At 50.4% G+C, this 24,996-nt stretch overlaps 1 protein-coding gene across 2 annotated transcripts in view; it reads right to left on the reverse strand.

Moving 5' to 3' along the window:
* The window catches only part of SLC12A5 (solute carrier family 12 member 5), a 103,194-nt gene that overhangs the window by 30,469 nt on the left and 47,729 nt on the right, over window positions 1-24,996 (reverse strand). For both annotated transcript variants that reach the window (XM_042465997.1, XM_042465996.1), the window contains exons 2-11: window positions 21,734-21,828; window positions 20,022-20,153; window positions 19,115-19,261; window positions 16,539-16,593; window positions 15,532-15,662; window positions 12,267-12,508; window positions 5,657-5,868; window positions 2,265-2,432; window positions 1,944-2,042; window positions 786-843 (exon numbers count right to left, since the gene is read on the reverse strand). In XM_042465997.1, the coding sequence (XP_042321931.1) occupies window positions 786-843; window positions 1,944-2,042; window positions 2,265-2,432; window positions 5,657-5,868; window positions 12,267-12,508; window positions 15,532-15,662; window positions 16,539-16,593; window positions 19,115-19,261; window positions 20,022-20,153; window positions 21,734-21,828 (1,339 nt within the window). The remainder of the gene's footprint in view (window positions 1-785; window positions 844-1,943; window positions 2,043-2,264; window positions 2,433-5,656; window positions 5,869-12,266; window positions 12,509-15,531; window positions 15,663-16,538; window positions 16,594-19,114; window positions 19,262-20,021; window positions 20,154-21,733; window positions 21,829-24,996) is intronic.

The raw sequence follows: 24,996 nt of genomic DNA on the forward strand, positions 1-24,996 counted from the left end.
GCATATATATACAATACATATTGCACAGGTGCCTGATCCTGCTCCCCACCACCACCATCACCATCACCACCACCAACTGGGGCAAATGTGTGGGAACAGATTAGGAAGGGCACCCCCATCCCTCCTCCCAGCAGCCAGGGGTGTTCTGAAGTTGTTGTTCTCAAGTTGTTGTTGTTTTGCCAAGCCTGCAATGCTCATTATGCACCAACGACCCAAAAACGTCAGCAGCTGCAGCGGCACCTTGGGTGGCCTAAATACGGGGGAGAGGTACCCAGGTTCCAGCTGGCAGCAGGCATCGTGGGTGGGCAGGAGGATGGATGGACAGTTTGGAGGTGGGCAGCTCTCTCACCCTGCAGCCCAGCATGCCAACTGCCGGGCGCAAAGGGAGGGGGCTCGGTCCATCTCAGACCTTGCTGCCCAGTGCTATTTTAGGAAAGCTCTTCTCAAAGATACCCCTTGAATCTCACCTCCCCAAATGCTGCAGTGTTTCTGTGCCGGGAAGGGTCTGAATCATTTTTGCTCATTTTCATGGGTTTTCTTTTTTAAAATGGCTTCTGTTTTACAGTGTCTTGACCTATAAGGTGTCCAGAGAGTGTCTTCTGGTGGCATAGAAACAGGGCCAAATTTTGCATCCTCTGATGGCCTGGCAGAGGATTCACAAGCTTGGCTCTGGGTTGCAACGCCCAAATGGTGGGTGGCAAGAGGAAGGAGAGGAGGTGCCAGCTCAGAAGAAGACCCCCTCCAAGACCCCCATGCCCATTGGCAGCGGTCAGAGGAACACTCACTTGTCCCGGAGCACAACGCCCTCAATGCAGGCGCCAAATAGGATCACCGAACTGATGTCTGCAAGAGCATTAAGGAAGGAAAGAAGGAAGGAAGGAAGGAAGGAAGGAAGGAAGGAAGGAAGGAAGGAAGGGAACCAGCTGGAGACTGGCTATCCCTCCATTTGCTAGGCTTGCTGGACCTCAGTCCCTGGCCCTAAACTTCAGGGCTTGGCCCTCTTCTTAAGTCTTCAATGCTAGGGAGAGAAATCTCTGGGAGAAAGCACTGCCTTGAAAAATGCCTGTGTTTGTTCCTCATTCCTGCATTGAGGAGTCAATGCAGTTTGGCCCTGCTTTAACTGCCATCGTTCTGTACTGTGGAATTCTTTATATTTTTGTGAGAGATCTAGCCTTCTCTGCCAGAGAGCTGTGGTGCCACAACAAACTGCACATCCCAAGTGCTCCATAGGATGTGGCCATGGCAGTTAAAAGTAGTGTCAACCTGCATGCGCAACTCCATATTAATCCCATTCCTGGTTCTTCCTGGGAGAAGTCTGCTTTAATTACGATGTGTGGGGAAATGTCCTATGGAAATGCCTTTTAAACCCCCGATTTTCCCCGTGTGATAAAGTCCTCAGCTGACTCTTTCTAAATCTCTTTATTTTATACTACAAGAAATGCCATTCAGAAACAAATCCTTCAATTAACATAAGTTTGACACAAACAACTTGCTTTAAAACAGCACTGTACCTAAAACCACAAACCACATGTTTGTGGTTTGGGTTCCAATCTTGGGAAGAAAATGGGATAAATAATAATAATAATTACAGTTGGCCCTCCGTTTTCTAAGGGAATCTGTTCCGGATCCCCCCATGAAAACGGAGGCTCACACTTATTCAAACCCCATAGGCACACACAATGGTGGGCACACCACTGCAATTAGCAGAGGTTGCCCCTCCGCACATATTCAAGAACGCAGATCTCAGATCTGTGCATTAGCAGGGGCGACTGTATTATTATTATTATTATTATTATTTCCCCCAAACTCTGCAGAGCACCCAACCGCATGCTCCCTCCTTGTTCCCCAGACATGTCCCCCAGCCCCTGTCTTTGGCACGCAGAAGGGGGTGGGTGGCATGGCCGGCCACCCCATGGCAAGGCTGCCCCCCAAGGCAAGGATACAGACGGTGGAGGTGGTGGCGATGGCCAGGATGGTCCCAGTGGGGATCGACTTCTGGGCATCCCGCAGATCTCCCGACCTGTTGGAACCAGCCATAATACCTAGGAGAGAAGGAAGGGGGGGAGAGAGTGGGAATGGGGCCGGGAGGGTCCCCAGGGAGGCCCCATATTTCAAGCAGAGCCTGGGTGCCTGGGCCAGTTTGCAGCTGGTTCCAAACCAAGGGCCCCATGGTTGCAACCGCCCCAAGCCCCCTCTCATTGGGGTACTTCACCTGCCCTGTGTCCCCATTAAAGGAGTGAGTGAGTTGTGGGGAGGGCATGTACCTGTGACCGATGGGAAGTAGATGCCCACCAGAAGGGTGAAGTAGGAGGTCATGTCGCTGAAGACGTAGGGCTGGTCCATGTCGATGGCTGTGTCCGAGGGGGGCACAGAGGTCATCCCCGCTTTCTCGATAATCACCCCTTTGGGCAAGTAGGTACTCCAGAGGTTTTCTACAGAGAGAGAGAGAGATTCATTTATAAGCTGTTACCCACCTTGATCCAACAAAGGGAGAGACAAGTTATAAATAAATACTACTACTACTATTATTATTATTATTATTATTATTATTATTGTTATTATTAATGGTTGTGTGCATGTACTAAGAGGCTTTGGGGCAACTCTGGATGGCATCTCTGCAAGGCATTGTCTCCATGGCTGGGATCCCTGCCCAGCAGAAGCCCTTCTCCATCGCCAACCCAAAGGGCCCTAATGCTTCCTTTCCTTTGCCAGCTGCCCTGAGTCAGGAGGGTGCCCCTTCCCCATAGACAGCAGCTAGGAAATGGGGGCTGCTCGCCCCTTGCCATCCGTTTGGGTCTGGTCACTCTGCCAGGAGGACCAGATGTCCTGACCTTGGGTCCCTTTTTGGGAGAAAGGTGGCAGATAACTGAAATAAAAATAAAACAAGCAAATAACTGCGAAATAGGACAAGGAACCTCAAAAGGTAGGGAAAATGTGGGGCAATGCCAAATAAAAGCTAAGAACACTAACATAAACATAAATCCATTTCTCATAGTTTATTTATTCCTACATTACAAACACTATATCTTCCCTGAAATGTCTTCTTGGCTTGAACTATACTTATAGAACTCTTAGTAAGATGAATGCTTAAAACTGCATTTTTCTAGCAACAAGCCCATGACTGCGTCTACTGCTCCTCGGGGAAAAATAACTTTAGAAGGACCCATCCTATTCCCCATTTGCAGCAAGGAGAGGCTGCAAAGATAGAAGCATTGGTCCAAGGAAACAGCAAAGGTGGCGTTACTCAATAGGCCTCTTAGTCATGCTCAAAATGGAGGGCATTTTGGAATTCCTCCTGGACCGAAGGTGGACATATAGGACCTGTCCTGGAAAAGGAGGACACCTGGTCACACTATGCAGGTGGAGGGTGTTGGTGACCCAGGAGCCATTCCCCTAAAACAAGGGGCCCTTTGCTGCTCAGGGGAGCCGGTGGCTTGCGCATGGCACGGCGGTGCAGAGATCAGTTCATTAAGTAGGTGAAACCCATCCGGCGCGATGGAGAGCGATGCCAGAATCTGTGTGCAAGAAGCCACTTCCAGCCCCGGCGCTTCCGTCACGCTAACAGCCTGATCCCATGCATTTTTTACTCAATTACTCAAGTAAAGCATGCAATATTAATGATAACAGGAGCATCGGGAGATTCAGCGAAGGGCTGGGGAGGGAGACGGAGCCAACAACACCTTCGGTGCTTCTTGCCCTCCCCCCCAACGGCCGGAGGGGATCTGACCCAGAGCAATGGCCCCAACTGGACCAAGGACCAAGAGTCTGGCCGAGGCCTTTGCAGCCAGAGGGGGGCTGGGGCTGAGCTGAAGGGGGGAGGACCTGGAGCTGGGGTCTTCTTCCTCCGCTTTCACTGGGAGACTGTGCAGCCATCAGAGGGCACTGGTCATCCCTGCTGCCCCTTAACATAAACCAGTCTCCAAGGTGTTCCTTTGGCTGCCTCCACACTGGTGATATAACCTGGTTTGGCACTACTTTAACTGCCCTGGCTCAAGGCTATGGAATTGTGGGAGTTGGAGTTTGTTATGGGCCCTAGAATTCCATAGCCTTGAGCCAAGTTGCTGAAAAGCAATGCCAAACCAGGTTATGTCTCCTGTGTGGATGCAGCCTTAATGCCTTCCTTCTCAGCTTTTAACACACATTGGAGGAGGAATTCACAACAAGCAGAAATCCATTAAGGATGAAGGCTTCACCCTTTGAATTTCTACCTTTCACCCAGGCTTGAAAGGTCCACAAGGTGCCAGTTGGCATCTCCTTTGGTTGGCAAGGCTTTAGACCCTCATTCTGGGTGGCCACTGCGGGTGTTACTGGGATATGCATGGGAAAGTGGGGGGAACGGTTCAACCCCTGTTGAACATCTGCCTGCTCTGCAGCTGCTGGAAGGCACTGGCGTTCTCCCCCTGATGCCAGGAATGCCATCTCTAGGGAACAGCTCTTCTCTCCCTTCAATGGGGCAGTCTTCGGCTGCTGGCACTGGAGGGAGTTGGGCAGGCAGGGGAGGACATCAATACGAAATAACCACTGTCTGTCAGCTCAGGTTAAGGGCCCAAGGGACTCTGCTGACCTCTTCCCATTCCAGGGGTTCCCCTGCAAGCTCTCCTGCCATGACATTGTGGGCAATGCCCATCAGTCCCTAGAGAACTGCCCTCCAATATACAGGGGGGATGAAGACCCCAGGCCAAGCTGCTAGGGGTGCTCCTGGGGTCCCCAGGAAGCTGTAGCAAAGAGGGCCTGGCCCCTGGCATCCGCCCCGGCATCTGCTCTGAACTGCAGGTGCCTCCTCCCGCAGGACTTTCTCTCCATGCATCCTCCTCTCCTCCCAAATGCACAGCTCCCTTGAAAGCAACAGAATGGCAGGAGCCACTGGACGGATTGGGAGAGAGAAAAGTGATTTTTCTGCTTTCTTCAGCTTCTCTTGACAAGAACGTGGGAGCAGGGAGGAAGGATTTATCTTTCTCTTCCCTGAAGTGATGGCATTTGTAGAATCCCAGAGTTGGAAGAGACCCCAAGGGCCATGTAGCCCAACTGCCTTATGCCATGGCATGGCATGACAGCCTGGCCCTCGCTGGGAGTCTGGAGCGCCACTTGGCCCTAGCCATGGCCCGTGGGGAGGTTGTCCACACTGCCCAGCCTCCTCTACATCAGTTCAACCAAAAAAGCCAATAATGGCCTCAATCCAACATCCCCTTAGCATAGTGTGAACACTTGCATGCAAACATGTGCCTCAGCAACAATACACAACTCCAATGCAGAATAGCAACACTGCACAATATATGCCAATGGCTAGATGCCACTGTGCAATGTACAATACATGATGCACAAACATAATGCAAAGTAGAGGATGCACAGCCATAATACAGACAACACAATGCACAACCAAAACAAACAATGCTTAAAGCACAAATGCAAAGTGTTTGCTCAAATGCAAAGAAGCACAGAGGAACGTGCTTTCTCCACAACTCTGCTTATTCCTCTTATCCGCAGAATATGTTGATTGCAAAAGGGTGGCTTTTGGGCCAGCATGCATGGCTAGTGGGCACCAAGGGGAGCTGGGGGGGATATCTGGCAAAAGTGTCCAAAGCAAGCCCCCTTCTGGAGCCCCCCAATCCCTCCCCACAGAGGCAGCATCTCAGGGCTCTGCAAGGCCCAGCCATACCTTGGATGAGACCGGAAGCCGCGCCAGGGATGCCCTGGATCTCGGTGACGTTGTTCAGCTCGAAGTACTCGTCACAGGAAGCGTTGAGGAGGCGGGATGTGCAGAATAGTTCCCACAGCTGGGAGCCAATGGTCTCGTTGCCCACTTGGACAACCTTGGCACAGATGTCAAAGCCGTGGCGGGACAAGGTCCGGTTCCCCAGCAGGCAGATCCTATCGGGGCAGAAGAGGAAAGGAAGGAAGGAAGGAAGGAAGGAAGGAAGGAAGGAAGGAAGGAAGGAAGGGAAAGATAGAATCATAGAATCATAGAGCTGGAAGAGACCTCAAGAAGAGCCCCGATTCAGTCCAACCCCATTCTTCTGCCATGCAGGAACTCTCAATCAAAGCATCCCCATTGACAGAGGGCCATCCAGCCTCTTCCTAAAGACCTCCAAGGAGGCAGACCCTACCACGCTCTGAGATGGAGCAAACTCTCTGATTGGCATGCGAGGGGCCATCTCTGGAGTCATCTCTGGAGTGAATCTCACCCCTTGCCCACCCAACGGCCCTTGCAGCCTCCTTGCCTGCTGGATGGCTAGTCACAGTCTCTCCCAGTTTGCCCAAGGAGCCTACTGGTCTCCAACTATCCTGGCCTTTCCACATCGGGAGCGAGGCTCAAACGGCCACCCAGCTACTTTCAAGCAAACATTTTTTTCTGCTGTTGCATGCATGAAAGTCATGGGAAAGCTGTGGTCATAATATATCGTATAGTATATGGAAGCATGTCCAGGAAGAAGGGCCTGGAAACCACCAGGCTCTCTGAGAAGCAATTTAGGGAGCTGGGTATGTTTAGCCTGGAGAAGAGGAGGTTAAGAGATGATATGATAGTCCTGTTTAAATGTGTTAAGTGATGTCTTGCTGAAAATGGAGCAAATTTGTCTTCTGCAGCTCCAGGAAAAGAGATTCCACCTAAACATTAGGAAGATCTTCCTGACAGTAAGAGGTATTTAACAGTGGAAGACGCTCCTGTCTCAATGGAGGATGGTGCTTTGGAGGCTGTTTTTAAGCAGAGGCTGGATGGCCATCTGTCTCAGGAAGGAGGGCTTTGATAGTGACTTCCTGCATGGGAGAAGCAGGTTCGACCGGATGGCCCTTGGGGGTCTCTTCCAAATCTAGGATTTTATGATTCTATAACTTGATGTCAGCAAGGCTCTGGTCATTATCCCCCAAGGTCTCTTCATGGACAAGATAGTAAAACATGGGTTAGATCAATGCTTCTTATGCTACCTGATGTGGAGGACTGACTATCCCCTCCCCTTGTCCCATGCACCATGGACCACTACCATATTTATGCTCAGGTGCTACAATTCTTTCTCCTTTCTTGGAATGGTTCTGGGGACCTTGGATGGCACCAAGGACCCTTCCTTGGAGCAGCATCGGGTGAGAGGGCCCTACAGTTACGCTGACCGAGAGTCAGACGACTGAGCGGCTGTTCTCCGTTTGTGCATATTGATGGCTTTTTGTGAGGCAGAAAGCACTGCTCAATGTTTTTATGAATGACCTAGATGAAGTCGTAGGGGGTGCCTATCAAACTGCAGATGACACATAGCTGTGAGGGACGGCGGGCACCAAAGACGGCAGAACCAAGAAGGAGGTCACTGGGCATCTGGCTCTATGCTGGTCAGACGGCATTCGGAGCACTGCGCCCAGGTCTGGGCAGCCCAGTTTAAAACGGGCATCGATAAGTGATGCCTTGTCCAGGGAGAAAGAAAACGGGATGAACATGGTCTGGGAAACCACGTCCTGCAAGGAGAAATGCCCAAAGGAACAGGTCTAGCCTGAAGAAGAGGCGAGGGGACTGCGGTCTCCAGACAGGGGGAATGGCTTTCATGTGGAACATGGTTATCCCCATGAACCCAGCCTGGGCCACATGCCCCCCCAAAATCAGTTGAAGAGCAGCTGAATATGATGTCAGAAATTACTTAATGTATGCGTTCTGCCCATTTGTGCTTACTATCAGCTTCAGCTGGATCTGGAGGACCTAATGCTGGCGGTGCGTGTTCTGGTAACCTCAAGGCTGGACGTCTGCAATGCGCTCTACATTGGGCTCTACCAAGTCTGGAAACTCCAACTGGTTCAGAATATGGCAGCCAGGCTGATGACTGGGGCATCCAGGAGGGATCCCATGATGACACCTATATTCCCAAATCACTCCACTGGCTGTTTTATTTATTATTATTATTATTATTATTATTATTATTATTATTATTATTATTATTAACCTTTATTTACAAAGCGCTGTAAATTTAGACAGCGCTGTACATACAATCTTTTTAATTGGACGGTTCCCTGCCCTCAGGCTTACAATCTAAAAAGACAGGACACAAAAGGAGAAGGGAAGGTGGTGGGGAAGGGGCCTCTCTAGTAGGATAATACATATAAAAGACATAGCAATACAGGAAATGATTCAATAAAACAGGGAAGAAAAGAGCATCAAATAGCAAGTATCTAAGTGTCCAAAATGTTGGCTATTATTCCCTTTAAAGCCCTGCGTGGTTTGGGTCCAGGTTAGCTCCACGATCACCTCCTGCCATATATTCTGCCCCATATGCTCAGGTCCTCTGGAGGACATTTACTCCGCTCAGCCAGAGGACGTTTTCTTCAGCCGCCCCAAGACTGTGGCATGACCTGCCAGAAGAGATTTGTCAGCTGAACATACTGTCTGCATTTAAAAGAGCATTAAAAGACCTCTCTCTTCCGGAGGCTCATCCAGATGATTTTTAAACTGGTGAATTTTAGATGTGGATTGTTTTGCTTCAATTGACGTGTGTTTTGACTGATGTTGCTTGTCTCCTGCCTCAATCCATGGGGAGAGATGAATCATAGAATCACAGAATGATAGAGTTGGAAGAGACCCCAAGAAGGGCCCTGATCCAGCCCAACTCCCTTCTTCTGCCATGCAGGAACTCTCCGTCAAAGCATCCCCAGTGACAGAGGGCCAGCCTACCTCTGCCTAGATGGGTAAGAAATAATGTATTACTACTACTACTACTTGTTTGGGTTACTTCCCCACAACCATCAGGGATGCAGATGTCCAGGTGTGCTAGAAGGTCTAGTACCTTCTGCAAGAGCCACCAGGATGCAAGAGGCCATTGCTGGTGCATCACAGAGGTAGAGGATGGGGCAGTCATGTTCCCTGTTGCTCCAGTGGCAGAGGACTGGGGTCGGTGCAGAAGATATAACCCACGGTGGTCTTCCTGGACCTCCTTTCTTCCCTCAGCTGCCCAGGTCTCAGCCCAGGGAGGGTCTTTCCCTTCCCTTCCTCCTGGTTCTTTTAACTGAGATGCTGCAGGAGCGCATGAACCAGAGGCCTCCGGCGCACAAAGCAAAGGCTCAGCCTCTGAGTCACAGTCCATCCCATGGATGCAGTGGAAACCAGAGTTTGGTAGCATCTTGCCACAAATAACAAGTAACTTGTAATTAATTCCTTTCTCCAACAACAAAGGTTGAAGGTATATTACAGGGGTAACTTAAGGAATAGAGCCCACTCCCCCCGCCTTACACAGTGTAACTGCAATTTCTCTGGCCAAGTACACTTGTCCCTCCACATTTGCGACTTTGGCTTTTGCAGATCTTGATTACTATGTTCTCTCTAGGCATCTCTAGTTCCTCCAGCGCAATTCTATGCTCAATGTCCGGCAGAAGTTGACCACAAAGTTGCGCTGGAGGACCTAGAGATTCCTAGAGAAGTGTTCTCTCCGGTAAAAACATAGTGTTTTTATTATCTCTGGTTTCCCCACATCCAGGGGGTCCTGTGCCCCTAACCCCAGCGAATGTGTGTGTGTGTGTGTGTGGGGGAATGCAATTTCTTTGGAGTACCCAAATGGCCAGAAGGAGGAAGGCCCTCCCTGCAAGAGTCTCCCTCCAATACTGAGAACAGCCACATCTTGACACAATGCAGGCTTTGGACTGACATTGCCTTAATTCCCCCCCCCCCCCCCCGCTCTTCTTTTTTAATCTTTGCTCGATGAAGAAGCCAGTGGAGCTCTGAAAGCTTGCAACATGGATTTTGCGCATTTTGGGTGGCCCAATGAAGGTATCCCTGTTTTGTGGATGTCATTGTGCTTTGCTGCATGGCAGCACAGCTGCCCTTGGCTATGCTTTCTGGATGAAAGAGGCCACACTTGAGACTCATCAGGGGAGGCCTATAGAGAGGGCTAATGGACTGGGGCTTGACCATTTGAGGTTCCTCATGCTTCCAGCAAAGGTAAAGCATAGGACTGCATTGTATTTTACCAAAACAGCACCTTAAAAAATGTTTCCTGAGGCAAAAACATGGAGGGCTCCTTTAGAAATTCATTGCTCTCTGACCAACAAAGGAGCGTGTGGCTTCACAAAGGATGGGGACAACTTGGGTCTCAAGAAGGGCCTCTCCCTTTGTCTTGCTAAGGGCACTTGGTGGTTTTCCATTCCAAGGGCCAGAAGGAGGAGAGGCCCACCTCCAGCAAGACCTGAATCCAGAACAGCCACATCCTGACAAACACCGGCTTCATTTGTATTTTATGGTTTTGCTCCTGTATCATTTTTAGCATCTTTGCCTGATTCAGAAGAAGCAAAAAATCCACTGTTTTGTGGGTTGCAACTTCTCTGTCATCTTTTGTTTTCAGATGCACTTAGAATCATAGGTTCCTAGAGCTGGAAGAGACCCAAAGAAGGGCCCCGATCCAGTCCAACCCCCTTCTTCTGCCATGCAGGAATTCGCAATCAAAGCAGCCCCATTGACAGATGATGGCCATCCAGCCTCTGCTTAAAGACCTCCAGGGAAGGGGACTCCGAGGAAGGAGTATGTTCCCCTGTCAAAAGCTCTTTCCATCAGGACATTCTTCCTGATGTTGAGCTGGAATCTCTTTTCCTGGAGCTTGCATCCATTGCTCCATTGGGTCCTATTCTCTGGAGCAGCAGAAAACAAGCTTGCTCCCTCCTCACTATGACTCCCCTTCAAGTATTTAAATAGGGCTCATATCATATCGCCTCTTAACCCTTCTCCAGGCTAAACATCCCCAGCAATTCCCTCAGTCCTTCCTCAAAGGGCTCCATGGTTTCCAGACCCTTCACCATTTTAGTCTTCCTCCTTTGGACACATGGCTCCAGTTTCTCAACGTCCTTTTTGAATTGTTTTGCCCAGAACTGGACACAGCATTCTAGATTAGGCCTGACCAAAGCAGAATAGAGGGGCACTATTACTTTCCTTGATCAAATAATAATAATAATAATAATAATAATAATAATGTTTTATTTATGTTTTCCCGCCTCTCCTGACAGATCGAAGTGGGTATTACAGTCAGAATATATAATTCAACAGTACATAATAATTCTAATAACAAATTCTTTAAAATCAGAGTATAAAAGCAATATTCTATCTAAAAACATACAGTGTGCAAATCGCGGTTAACATCCTAAGATAGACTTCTATTTGAGAGTGATTTACTTTATGGAGAGTCGGGGGGTATATGCTTGTTGGAAGAGGTAAGCATTTTGGACTAACTGAAGCTTCCGAACCTGGTACAAAGGTAGCCCCATGTAGAGCGCATTACAGAAATCCAAGCGAGAGGTTACCAGCGCATGTACTACCGTTTCAAGGTCCTTTTGGTCCAGACAGGGACACTGTTGGCATATCAGCCGCAGCTGGTACCAAGCACTCACTTGGGATGATAACTGTAGAGATGAGTCCAGGAGTACTCCCAAAGTGTGGACTTTGTCCTTCAGGGGAAGTTTAATCCCATCAAGGACAGGATGACAAATTTCCCTGCCCGGGCCAGGCGAACCTATCACGAGTACCTCTGTTTTCTCTGGATTCAACCTGAGTTTGTTTTCCCTCATCCAGCCCATTACTGACCCCAGGCAGGCGTCCAGAGGAGAGATGCCTTCCTTAGTCACTGTCTCAGTCGGAGACATGGAGAGATAGATCTGGGTGTCATCAGCGTACTGATCACACCGAGCTCCATGCTTCCGGATGATCTCTTCCAGTGGCTTCATGTAAATGTTAAACAGCATGGGGGGCAGAATGGCGCCTTGAGGGAAGCCAGATGCCAGCTCTCTTTTACGAGAGCAACTGTCCCCCAGCCTCACCGACTGGAGCCTTCCCGAGAGATAGGATCGGAACCACTGGAGCACAGTGCCCCCGATACCTAAATCTCTCAGGCGTTCCAGAAGGATACCATGGTCGATGGTATCGAAGGCCACAGAGATGTCCAAGAGCACTAACAGGGTTACATTTCCCCTGTAGATGCCCAGACGGAGATCATCGACTAAGGTGACCGTGGCAGTCTCAACTCCGTGTCCCACTCTGAAGCCAGTTTGAAATGGGTCCAGATAATTGGCTTCATCCAAGACGGTTTGGAGTTGGAAGGCAAAGGTGATCTAGGCACTAAACTTCTATTGATGCAGCCTAAAATTGCATTGGCCTTTTTAGCTCAAGTCTTTGCTTCCTGGGTTGCTTCCAGAGAGAAACATCCCTGCATTCAAACTGGTGGGAAGGAAGGGGGGGGGGGGAGCTTTTCCAACATGTGAATGTGTGAGACAGTGAGCCCCCCCCCCAACATCCCTATCCTCCCTCCCAATGCAGGACTTACGGAAAGGAGGGTGGGTCGATGGCCGACTTGATGACGCCGGCGTAGATGGCCAGGATGGAGAGGATGACGCAGCCCAAGAAGACCAAGGCGAACTTGTTGACGTACTTGACGCCCACGAAGACCACGGTGGCCATGCAGGTGAGGACGCATGTGCCGTAGACCCGCATGTTGTTCAAAAGGGCGGCCGCTTCCCCGCTGGCATCCTCCGCCTTGAAGATGGCCATCGCAGGGAAGATGTAGGCCTGAGAGGGGGAGAAGGGCAAGGTTACCTATCTCTCTGGCTTTTCTTCACGAACGAAAATTCAGGAAGGACTCATGGTCCCTCGCTTTCTACAAGCAGCGCGTCGATGGCTAAGAAGGCCAATTCGGGATAAACAAGTCCGGTTGCAGAAAGCACAGCAGAAAGTCACCTTGGGTGATGTTTCCCGGTTGTGGTTCTTTCTGTGTTGTTGTTTCTCTTCGAGACCCGTTTGGTGTGAGCTTTCAAAAGGTTACCTATAGTATCACCATATAACCCACTCCATACACTCAGGTCCTCTGGCGGACGTTGACTCCAGTCAGCCAGGGCTATAGGTTGGCAACCATCACCCCGAGGACCTTTCCTTCAGCCGCCCCAGGACTCAGGAATGGCCTTCCAGAAGGGCTTTGACAGCTGAACACTGTCTGAATTTAAAAGAGCATTGAAGACCAGTCTCTCCTGACAGCCTTATTATCTGGATGATTTTTAAATCATGAATTTTAGATATGGATGGTTTTAATATGCGTACATCTTACTGGTCCTTTTAAATTGATGTCTGTTTGCTTGTTAATTGTTGTTGTTCACAGCCTTGCTCAATGAGGAGAGGCTGGTAAGAAAGAAAGAATAATAATGGTAATGGTAATAGTAAGAATAGAATGCAAAGATATAGCTGTAGAATCCGTTCATAGAGAGACCCTGCTGTACCTTTGAGACTAAATGAAAGAAAGAAATTGGCAGAGGGGCTCTCCTAGACTTCAGTCTACTTCCTCAGATGCATTTGGATGCAATCATCATCATCATCATCATCATCATGAGAGATCTTGTAGCAGCACCTTTGAGACTCACTGAAATAAAGAAGTTGGAGCTTCTTTCCTAGACTTCAGTCTACTTCCTCAGATGCATTTGGTGGAGTGGAAAGCCAGGGACAGACCTATATATGCCATTGGTATGTGAGGATGCCAATACAAAGTACAAACCCTTTGTGTATGGAAATGAGGTTGCAGGTCCAATTCAGTGATGGCCATTAGTGCACAAAGAGATAGGAAGTTGCAGACCTGGCAGAGAAGGAGGTGGAAGGAGGACTCAGCCCAAGACTGGATTATTGCAGCTCAGCACTTGGGTGAGCCCCACAGAAACCCTTGGGGAGAGAGAGGGCCTGGCCTGGCCAGGGACCCAGATGGGGTTCAGGAGGGATCTGGGGGTTCAGCCAAAGAGAGAGGCACCAGCAAAGGTGCAAAGCCCCCCCCCCCCCCCGATTCCAAGCCAACTCAGCTGCATTTCCCATTAATCCCTATTACAATTCCAGCAGAAGTCCTCAGTTTAAAATGCTTCCATAATGGCCTTCATTGTAAGAGATAATAATTTTGGGGAAATTGGAAAAGGCAGGGATGACCGTAGGACAGGTGGACAAACCCCATCCCGGGCGCCAGGACAGCTGCCCTTGAGTCTGCAGGGCTGGGGATGATGGGATGGGTGGTGGGGGCTCTTTTTGGAGGTCTCGCATCCAAAGGGTCAGCATAAAGCCAACCTGATGGACAGAACAACAACAGATGCAAGGGCCTGAATGCTTATGGGTTTGTTTGACTAGAATGGAGCCTTTGGATGAATCCCATGGATTCAATGGGCCTATTCTAGTCTGGACTAAAGTGGACTATGATGCTAATCCCGCTCTTTCAATCAATCAAGGAGAAATCCATCTCTGCTGAAAAACCAGCTTCCATGCAAAAGCAGGGGGAGGCTGCCGGGTGCCAAAGTCAGTCCCAGTCCATAGAAAGAAGGGGTTTTGGGGGGATTCAGAGCAAAATACCTTGTCTGATCATGGGAGCTAAGGAGGGCCAGGCCTGGTTGGTACTTGGATGGGAGGGATGGCAAGGAAAGTCAGGGGCTGCTAGACTATAATGTTCAGAAGAATGCCATGGCAAACCTCCTCTGACTATCCGTTGCCATATGAAATTCATGGGATCATCCTAAGTCAGCAAGTGACTTGGGCACACATGCTACTCCAAAGAGGAATGTACATGGATGCATGAAGTGATGCACCTCAACATCATTCTGCAATCTAGTATTTGTTGAAAGTGCATTGCCTTTGGGATTGGGGTGTGCAATAGGCTGGCCAACGTCCTGGCCATAGATTTCCTTACACTGCGCTTCAAGGAGGCCTTGCTGCCAACTTTGGGGGGGCTTCAAAGGTGGGGAGGAGAGACCAAGGGCCCAGAGATTATGAGGGCTGGGGGCAGTCCAGTGTTTGTGGATGAGAACATGAAAGGAGAAGGGCATAAATTGTCCTAGAAAGACTACTAGGAATGCAGGGGCACATGCACTCATGGGCTGCATCTACAATGCAGAATTAATGCTCTTGGATACTGCTTTCACTTCCATGACTCCATATTATGGAATTCTGGGACTTGTAGTTTTGTGAGATATTTAGCCTTCTATGACAGGGCACCCACAACGAACTACAAATCCCAGGATTCCCAGTTAAAGCAGTGCCAAACTGCAAGAATTCTGCAGTTTGGCAGGAGACATGAGCAAAATCTTGGCTGCAAGACTTAAATCCCAGCCTAGTCATTCTCCCCGATGACAAGTGCTGGGTTCCGGAAAGATCTGGGGATAAATTGCCCCCTTCTGCCAGGACTCAGCCCCTCTATCACCTCCACAGTGTCTTTTCACTGGGCTGCCATGAAACCCAAATTCCTCCTTCCATTGCTCATTTCTGCAAAATGGATTCTGCTAGGAGATCTACGAAGAATGGAAAGGGGCAGCCAAATCTCACAGAGGGATAAGAAGCACTACAGAGCACTGGAAAAATGGCTGGAGGGCAGTTGGGAGTGAATGGAAATGTGGTTGTTTTTGTTGTGCTGCTTTTAACAAGTCAAGGCAGGACATTTTCTGGGTTGTGTGGAAGTTGCATGTGCCTCTGTGCCGAAGGGAGGCGGCATTGGATTTGCACGCCGCATTTCTGCTGCTACTGCAGCCCATGTCCCTTGCAAAAAGTGCCACCTGTGCCCACTTTCCCTCACAACTCACCAGCAGGATCTCAATGGTGCCCAGAATGTACATGGCACCTGCAAAAGTGGTGCCCAGGTAGAAGCAGAGACCCACGGCGCCCCCGAACTCTGGGCCGAGGGAACGGGAGATCATGTAGTAGGACCCACCGGCTGGAAATGCATACAGAGAGGGAAAAGAGATGGGCAAAGAGGGGGCATCAATAAAACCCAACAGCAGAAAGGCCCTCCTTGCTGACAAAGCAGCCCCCTGCTGCCCAGCCACCCAAGGGACTTACCAGAAGTCCCTGTGTCCCCTGAAAAGATTGTGGCCCATCTGGGAAGAGCCCCGTTCCTCCCATGGAGGCACCCCTTCCCTTTCTTGGGAGCCACTTGCAAGCATTGGGCAACACATCTCTAGGAGGAAAGCATCCCTTCTGGGGATGAAGGTCTTTGCTAATGAACTTGGTTAGTAGTGGAATGGCAGACCGCCAATGAATAACAGATGCTCTAGATTGTATTTCAGAGGAAGGAAGTAGTAAAACCACCTCTGAGGGTCCCTTCTCTAAGAAAAATTCATGGTGGCACCATACGTCGACGGGAGACCTGAAGGTGCACACATACACACATGCTCCACTGGACACTTGGAAGGGCTTCTAAGTGGACATGGTGCTTGGAAGAGTGTCCATCCAACCATCCACCCCAACCATCCACAGCAGAGAAGGAGGAGGAGTAAGCGACATATGCAGCCCCTTGTCCTGGTTGGTGGGCTGGGGGTTCATTCCCCCCGGTTGCCATTTCCCCAGAGTAAGCCCTGGATTTGTGTGTTTGTGGGAAAGGGCTCCCTCACTTCAGCAGTAGCCCTATGCCATCTGGGCACATGCTCTTTGCACCTCCCAGGGCATGGATGCCTTTGCTCAAAGCCGGACCAAAGGAAAACCCTCCTCACAAGCCCAAGGTGCTTCAGCAAAGCCTCCATCAACCCCAGGCCTTAAAGACCAACCATGCATCATTGCCCACCCACCCAACCAACCCCAGCCCTCTACAGACCTGGCACCACTCCGTTGGTTGCAATGGCACTCATGGAGATGGCGGTCAGCATCGTCTGTGGGGAGAAAAGGAAGAGGCATTGGAGGGGGAGCATGGGTTACAGGGACCCAGGGCTGCCTTTTCCCAGAGGGGGGGTAGGTCTCCTCCTGCGCATGGGAAGGCACACTGGACACACTGATGGCTGCTGGTGGTCTTCTCCAGATGGAAAGGGTAGAGGGTAGGGAATGGAAGGGGTGGGGTGGGGTGGGGTGGGGTTGGATGGCCCCACCCCATGATCCCATGAAGCCCTGAATGCATGGAGGAAAGGGAGGAATCATGGAGTCACAGAATCATCCCCCCCCCCCCGGCCATCCATTCGAATTCCATTCAGCCATGCAGGAAGACACCATCAAAGCCCTCCTTATGACAGATGGCCTTCCAGCCCCTGAAAACCTCCAGAGAAGGAGACTCCACCACACTCCTTTGAAGCAGTGACATCTTTCACTATCGAATTGCTTTGACAATCAGGGAACTTTTCCTAAGGTTTAGGTGGAATCTGTTTCCTTGGAATTTATGAAATCCTAGAATCCTTGACTTGGAAGGGACCTCAAGGGCCATCCATTTGAACCCCTTTCTGCCACACAGGAAGATACCATCAAAGCCCTCATGGCAGATGGACACCTAGCCTCTGTTGTAAAACGCAGGGAGGCATATAGTTTGGGTGAAGGGCAAGGGGAGAAGGGCTCTGACAGAGTGACCCCCAGCCAAGAAAGAGGGCTTCCAGTGAGTGGCGAGAGAGAGCCATGGTGGCTGGCAAAGGGTTTGTGGTCAAACAGAGGAAACAAAGACTACCCTCTGGAGAAGGAGGATTGCTCAGGCTCCAAGTCCCTGCTTCCCCTTGAACCCAGACCCCTTGGTGCTGGGATCTTGCCCCTCTGGAAGGGTCCCAGGTCACCCACAGTTGTCCTAGAAGTCACCCACGTTGGGATGGGGGTGGCAGTGGCAGTGGCTGGCAACGCAGACCCTTCCCTGGCTCCAGGGATGCTTACTGTAGCCTCTTGCCATCCCTGCTCCCCTCCATTCAACCATGGGGATGATGGGTGGCCCAGCCCCATAGCATCTGGGTCTTTATCTGCTCCTGGTCCAACGATGAGCCTGAACCCAGGTCAACCTGAAGACAATGCAGGGCATGCCCTCTCTTTGCCCATTTGCTCATTTGTCTGCAAAGATCTTCTCAGACACCCTAGCAGTCATTGCTGCCCTTGGCAGGGTGACCATAACCAGGGCCTTTGGCCAGGATCTGGAAGTGGGCCGATCGCTCATTCTCCAAGGAGCAGCCAGGCGGGACTTGCGTGGCTCAGGGCTGTCGCTGCCGGGAGTTGCCCCAAGACAGATGGGCCAAGCAGAGCATCTGGGCCAGGGAGCACCCAGAGCGGCCCAGCGACCGGGATTAATCGGCCGTCCTGGTTGGGTGACTGGCTGCTCTCCCTGCTCCGCCACCCAGCCAGGCAGGTGCATCCATTCTCAGCCAGGCAGATGCCTTTGGCTGGCAGTGGCTGAAGCTCCCATGCCCAGCAAGGAAGTAACTGGGCAGCCCACAGGGATATAGGTAGAGGGGAGGGATAAACCAAGGGCCTTGCATCCCCAAATTTCTAGCATTGTAAGGAATGGCACACTGAAAATCCTTCACACCTAGAATGCCTCTCTTTGCTGCATTTTCATATTCCCTCGGTATCTTTGCCTGCCTCTTTTCTTTGGATGCTTAAACTCAGGTCAAGATCTTGCATCAGGAAACATCTCTGCAGAGACACAGCTGCAAGGTCTCCCAATACCACCTTGCAAAACCCTGCATCTTTGAAATCTCCCTTTTCTTCCCAATGAAGCCATTTCCAAATGGGGCAGTGATTAAGGACATCTTCAGGCCCCTCCAGGCCGAGGGTTGCACTGAGACAGGCATCTCCAGAGATCCCCAAAAGTGGGATCCAGTCTCAGCTGCCTGCCTCTGCTCACGTGCCCCACGCCCAGGGCTGGCCCTTTCTCCAGAGCCTTGGAAATGGATGCATTGGGGGCACTATGAGGTAGACTTGGAGAGCACTTTGGTCATTGTGATCATGCAATGACTGTAAATGTGAATTGGAAGAATTATGGTGTTGTATATCAGGGTTAGGACACTTATGGGGCACAGTGCCAGCTTCTGTTTCTAAATGCTCAATTGAAGTTTTTCATTTCTGCAGCACTAGAAATTGTGCAGTCTGAATGGACATTTCATTGGAGGGGCAGAATTCTTCATTGGGGGCAATGCCCTCCTTTTTGTCGTCGTCCTCCCTCCATGGCATCCTGGGCAGGTGTGCGTCCCAGTGAAGGTTAATCCAGGAGGTGGGCATTTCAAAGCACCATGCTCCCTGTGGCTGAGCGTCCCAGAGCATTAGACCCACAGAACTGGAGAGATGGAGAGGCCCCAGGTACCATCTAATCTGACTCCTTTCTGCCACTGGAAGAAGGCAGGGTCAGATGTCTGGAGTGATTCCTCTGGTTTAACCGAGAGCGCCTCCCCATGTGCTACCCATCTCTGCCCCAAATGTCCAGAAGCGACTCACGGCGGAGCAGCAGAGCAAGACCATGCAGAAGGACTCCATGATCCCAGAGATGCCCACAACCCATGTCAATCGGAGGAAGAGGATGACGCCAAAGATGTTCTGCAGGCAGGGCAAGTAGACACCCATAAAGGTGCCCATTCGAGGAGCCTGTGGGGAGAAGCACAGGGCAGTGAGAAGGAGACAGGTGCCAACCCCCCCACTGCCCCAAATTCCTCACATGCACACCCCACACTCTGTGGCATCTTCGTGGCCCCCCCGAAATGAGAAGCAGCCCCTTGGCACAGAGAGAGTGCCTCTCCCACCTCTCTCAACACCCGTCAATGGTCACCCCCCAAGACCAGGCTGCATTAATAATGGGGCAGTTGGTGAAATTGCAATGGAGCAGTTGGTGCAATTGCAGTGGGGCAGTTTGTGAAATTGCAATGGGGCAATTGGTGGAATTGCAATGGGTCAATTGGTGCAACTGCAATGGGGCAGTTGTTGCATTTGCCATTTGACAACTCAGGGGCCCAGAGCTGAAGGGGAAAGGATGCAATCAGTTTCCTCTCCTTCCATAGCCCTTTCCTAGATCTCCCAGTGTTTCTGTCACCCCCCAGATTTTGTGCATTCCTTGAGTAATTGAGTCAAGCTGCATAAGTCCAGGCTGTGAAGCCTCACTGATGTTTCAGGGATGAACATGGCTTCCCCATGGGACTCTATCTTTGGTTTAATTCAGCAGCCAATTCATTCACTTCTGTGCTGCTGCTCTCAGAATCGTCCGCACATGGGCCAAAAGGGACCTCTGTTTTGGGGGCTGCTCCAGGAGACCCCAAATGCCTCTCTCCGGCCCAAGAGGCCCAGGCCAGCTTCTCCCCTTGTAGGCCCCCCAAATGCAGCCTCCCTGCCCCCCAAGCCCCCCACTGCACACCTTGACCGGCTTCTTCTTGGCTCCATCATTGTTCTCAGCCTCTTCGTGCTCCCGGCTGCCTTGGGGCAGGTTGGTGTAGTTGGCCAGGCCGCTGAGTAAAGAGGACACCATGGGGCTGGTGTCCATTTCCTCCTATGGGGCCGAAGGAAAGGAGGATGAGTTGTGGGGGCAGGACTGGGGGCTTCTTCCCTGGAGGACCCTACAACCCACCACCAGCTCCTCTCCATCCTTTGCCCCATGGCTCCCTTTCCTACTCTCCCATGAGCCGCTGTGTGGGTCCCACGGCCCAGACCTCGCCTCTGTAGCCATCCTGGGTCATTCTGTGACCAGTAAACAGGGCTGATGCCAGCCTCTGGCCTGGCGTGGGCATGCCACAGCCCAGCATCCTTTGTTTCTCCTTCTTTTTAAGGCCTCTTTCTATTCCGGGGCTGCCAGCTGAGCTGGTCCACGGACGCAAATGTCCCTTCTGTTTTATTTTTAGCCTGCGAATCTGTTGCCCTTTCCTGCAACGAAAATGGGGCTCGCATCCAAGGCATGTTGCATTCAGCACCAGGGCAGCAGCAGAAGCCAGCTCCATTTTTATAGGGTTTTTGGTCATACAGGACTAAGCAGGTTTAAAAGGCAAAAGCCACACATGCTCCAAGCATTTTTGGTGGTTAAAAAAAAGTATTACCAAATGTTTGGGTTTTCCTTTTCTTGCTTGAACATAATTGGCATCTACAACCTGCTGCAAAAGTGTTGGAATAACAGGAATGGGGCGAAGGAGCATGAGATAATGGTCTAAATGGCCATAAAGGCATAAAGGCCATCTAAGGCAGGGATGGGCATGGCATGGACTACAGCTCCCAGCATTCCTTGCCACTGCCTATGCTGTTTAATGGGGCTGATGGGAGTTGCAGTCACTCAACCACAATGAAGGCTAGTGGCTTCCGTTTCGCAAAGACCGGTTTTGAGTCCTGCATTTAGGATCAGGGCCAGCTCCCATTTTAAAAAAGCCAAGCAGGCAGAAGCTTTCAATGCCAGTACAATACCGACTGTCTTTTAAACTGTTTTAAATTAATGTTTTTAATATGACTGCTTGTTTAATTGTTTATAAATGTCTGCATTATTCATTCTTGGAGCTCTTCTTCTGCTTTAACTCATGCTGTGAGCTGCCCTGGGTCCCAGAGAGGGAGAAAGGCAGGATGGAAACAAATGAAAGAAAGCAGGGGTTGCCAGGTGCAGATGCGATGCCCTTGTGCCATGAAGCTACCCACAATCTCCGCTCTCCCTAGTTGCTCACCTTGCCCTGGTCAGTCTGCTCAGGCGGTCAGCTGCTCTTCTGGGCCTCTCAAGGAAGGAAAGCTCTTCTAGCCCATCATCCTCTCACAGATCCTATGACCTGGGGATGCTGGGGACTCAGCCCTTGGGTTACTGCAAACCTGGGCTTGTTCTGCCCCTTAAGCTTCACCCCTCTGCTTCCATACAGAACTGCCTTTTGGGGAGCCATGGGCAAGGGGTGGCCCCAAGGATCATTGGCCCATTGCTTGGCTCTGACCGGCAGCAACTCAGATGGCCTTTCCCAGCACCCTCCATTGAATCCTCCTTTGTGCTGGAAGGGCTGCTGGAGGGACCCAGGACCATCTGCATGCAAAATGGGTCCTTGGCCCTGAATACATGCCCTGGTCACTTGTCCATCCCACCCCAGACCCACTGCCCCACACATTGCTGACCTCAAAGAGAGCCATGTTCTTCCCATCATACTCCTTCGCCTTCTCCAGGTCGGTGCTGTTGATGAAAGGGCTGCTCTCTTTGGGGTTGCCATCACCTGCAAAGGGGCAAAAAAGGTGACCTGGGTGAGCTGCCTGTGGCTGTTCCCTTGGCCCTCCTTGTTGGCAGTGGGATCCCTCCCTGGAAAAACAGAGCTTGTGCCCATTCGTCTGACCCAAACCCACCAAGGAATCGGTGCCTCCATGCGTCTGACTGAAATGCACCCAGCATTGGCACACTTGGCATTTCCCCCACCTTCTTAAACGCCTACAAAGAGGGGTAGCAATAGGGTTTGTGTGTGACAAAATGAGGGCACTGCAGCCCAATGTAAACATTCTCCCCTCCCCAGTATGATCCAGTGGTTAGTGCTGGATTATGATGCTGGAGACCAGGTTCAATTCCCAGTTTGGCAATCCAAACCCACTGGGAGACCTTGGGCAAGTCACACTCTCTCAGCCTGAAAAGATGGCAATAGCAAACCTCCTCCGAACAAATCTTGCCAAGAAAACCCCAGGATAGCTTAGCCTTAGGGTCACCATAAGTCATAGAATCATAGAACCATAGAGTTGGTAGAGACCCCAAAAAGGGCCCTGATCAAGTCCAACCCCCTTCTTCTTCTGCCATGCAGGACCTCACAATCAAAGCATCCCCACTGACAGATGGCCATCCAGCCTCTGTTTAAAGTCAGACGCAACTTCAAGGCATGTAACAACAACGATTTTCCCCCTTCGGTCCCCAAATTTCTAGCATTGCAGCAAATTAAAACTTAAGTTGAGCATTAAGTTAAGCATGCAGTGAGTGCCCAGAGAAAGGGAGCGGGACCAAGGGACTGCAAGCACAGGAAATACAAAGAGGTGTGTGTGGCTGTGATATCTTCTGGCCTTAGAGGGAGTGAAAGGACAGGCCCAACGCCATCGGCCCGGCCTCCCCCCCACCATTCCCTTCTCCTTTTGTGTTGTGTCTTTTAGACTGTAAGCCTGAGGGCAGGGAACCGTCTATTATCCCCTCTGTTGTAAGCCGCCCAGATTCCCAGTGATTGGGCAGCATATAAATAAATCCTATGATGATGATGATGATGATGATGATGATGATGATGCCGAGCAGACATTGCACACCAACTTCGCTCTTATGAAGCCATCACACTGATGCGCTTCCCCTGCGCAGGCCGAATACGTAACACCCAAGAAGGCTTGCATTTGCAACATCCATGCTCCTTCCACCTGTGGAAGTGGCCCTTGTCCCTCCTCCTTAGGCCAGTTCCTGCCATCTTAGGAATGATAAAATAATAGAACCACAGAGTTGGAAGAGACCTCAGGGGCCATCCAGCCCAACCCCATTCTGCCATGCAGGAAATATTTAAACATGGCTATCCTATCACCTCTTCACCTTCTCTTCTCCAAGCTAAGCATCTCCAGCTCCCTGAGTCTTTCCTCATAGGGCTTCATGGTTTCCAGACCCTTCACCATTTTGGTGACCCTCCTTTGGACACATGGCTCCAGTTTCTCCACATCCTTTTTGAATTATGGCACCCAGAACTGGACACAGTGTTATTCCAGGTGGGGTCTGACCAAAGGAGAATACAGTGGCACTATAACTGCCCTTGATCTAGACACTATACTTCTATTGATGCAGCCTAAAACCTCATTGGCCTTGTTAGCTGCTGCATCACACTGTTGACTCATGTTCAACTTGTGGTCTACTTGGACTCCCAGATCCCTTTCACACTTAGATTCATTCAGCCAGGTGTCCCCCATAATCCTATATCTGTGTGTTTCATTTTCCCGCCCTAAGTGCAGTACCTTGCCTTTCTCGGTGTTGAAAGGCACTCCCAAACCATTGGGCATCCACTTCTGCTGCCCATTACAAAATCAAACCCTGCAGGGGCTTCCAGATGCTTTCAAGGCTCCCATCCATTGATCTGGGCAGTGACTCATTGCACAGGGAAGCAAGCCAAGCAATGCCAGGACCAGGAGTTCCCTCCTTCAGAGGAGACCTGCATGCCACTTGCTTGCTGGCACAGGGGAGACCCCAGTTGCCCTGGGAAGAAGAAGGGAGCCCAATGAGTTTCGGCAGGAGAAGGAGGAGGCCTGGCAAGACAGATGGGTCTCTTGCAAGCAGACAGGGAAGGAGCGCCTATGCCCTGGGATTCCCATCCCCAGAATGGGACTCAAAGTGGCACCCAACAATATGACACCAAAAGCAAAGGCTGTAAAATCATAAAACCAGGTCAGCCATTCAAGTGGAAGTTCAGGAAAAGTCCGGTTTAGAAAGATGAAGGAGGCCATGTGCAAACAGATCCCCAGCACCCAGCCGGCAACCCCAAAGGCAGCCAAGATAGAAAAGCCTTTCTCTATACGTTCTTTAACCTAAACCATGGCCTCTTTTCATAACGTCTGGCAAAATCAACTCTACTTAACATCTCTCCTGAAGTAACTTGTCTATTCTTCCTCTATATCTTTTCTCCCCGTTGCTCCTTTATCTACGCAGTTGCTACTGGCCGCTCTACACTGAATTTCTCCAAGGAGTCGTCTCTTAATTTCTGAGACAATTTTGGAGACAATGTACATACAAAACTTTTAAAAAATTGAATTAGATATAGAGAGAGGATGATAGTAGAAAGAATAAGCTATAAAGTCACCAATCTTAAAATATTATAGAGATTAAATGGGGGGGGGGAGAATGATTAAAGGAAGTCGGTAAGAAATGAAAGGGGGGAGTGGAAGTCAAGGGCTGACGGAGTCAGTTGGAAAGAAGATATATAATTGTAGTAGATGGAAGTTGTTGTTAGAGAATAGTTAGTAAGGAATTCATCAATGGATTAAAGTGACACAGTGGTTCAGTGCTGCCTGTCCTGCAGCCACTCGCTCAAAACCATAAGGTTGCGGGTTCAAGACCAGCGAAAGGGCTCAAGCTGGACTCAGGCTTGCATCCTTCGCTAAAACGAGACCCCAGATGGTTTGTTGGGGGCAATGAGTTCACAGTGTAAACCGCTTAGACACTGTCAGTTCAGTATGAAGCGGTATATAAATGAAGCTGTTTGTTTGTATGTAGCTGAATGTGCAACTATTTCTATTTGCAAAAATCAATAAAATTATTGGGGGGGGGGGGGGGGAAAAATGCCCTTCTGTCTCTGGAAGGAAAAAGTGGGAGGGGGGGGGTTTAGCAAACACTCCCCCCAGCCCTAAAACAGAGTCCTTCCAGAGACACCAGGGCAGAGGCACCCCTT

Source organism: Sceloporus undulatus, chromosome 4 (genome assembly GCF_019175285.1).
Source record: "Sceloporus undulatus isolate JIND9_A2432 ecotype Alabama chromosome 4, SceUnd_v1.1, whole genome shotgun sequence".
Taxonomy (NCBI): domain Eukaryota; kingdom Metazoa; phylum Chordata; class Lepidosauria; order Squamata; family Phrynosomatidae; genus Sceloporus; species Sceloporus undulatus.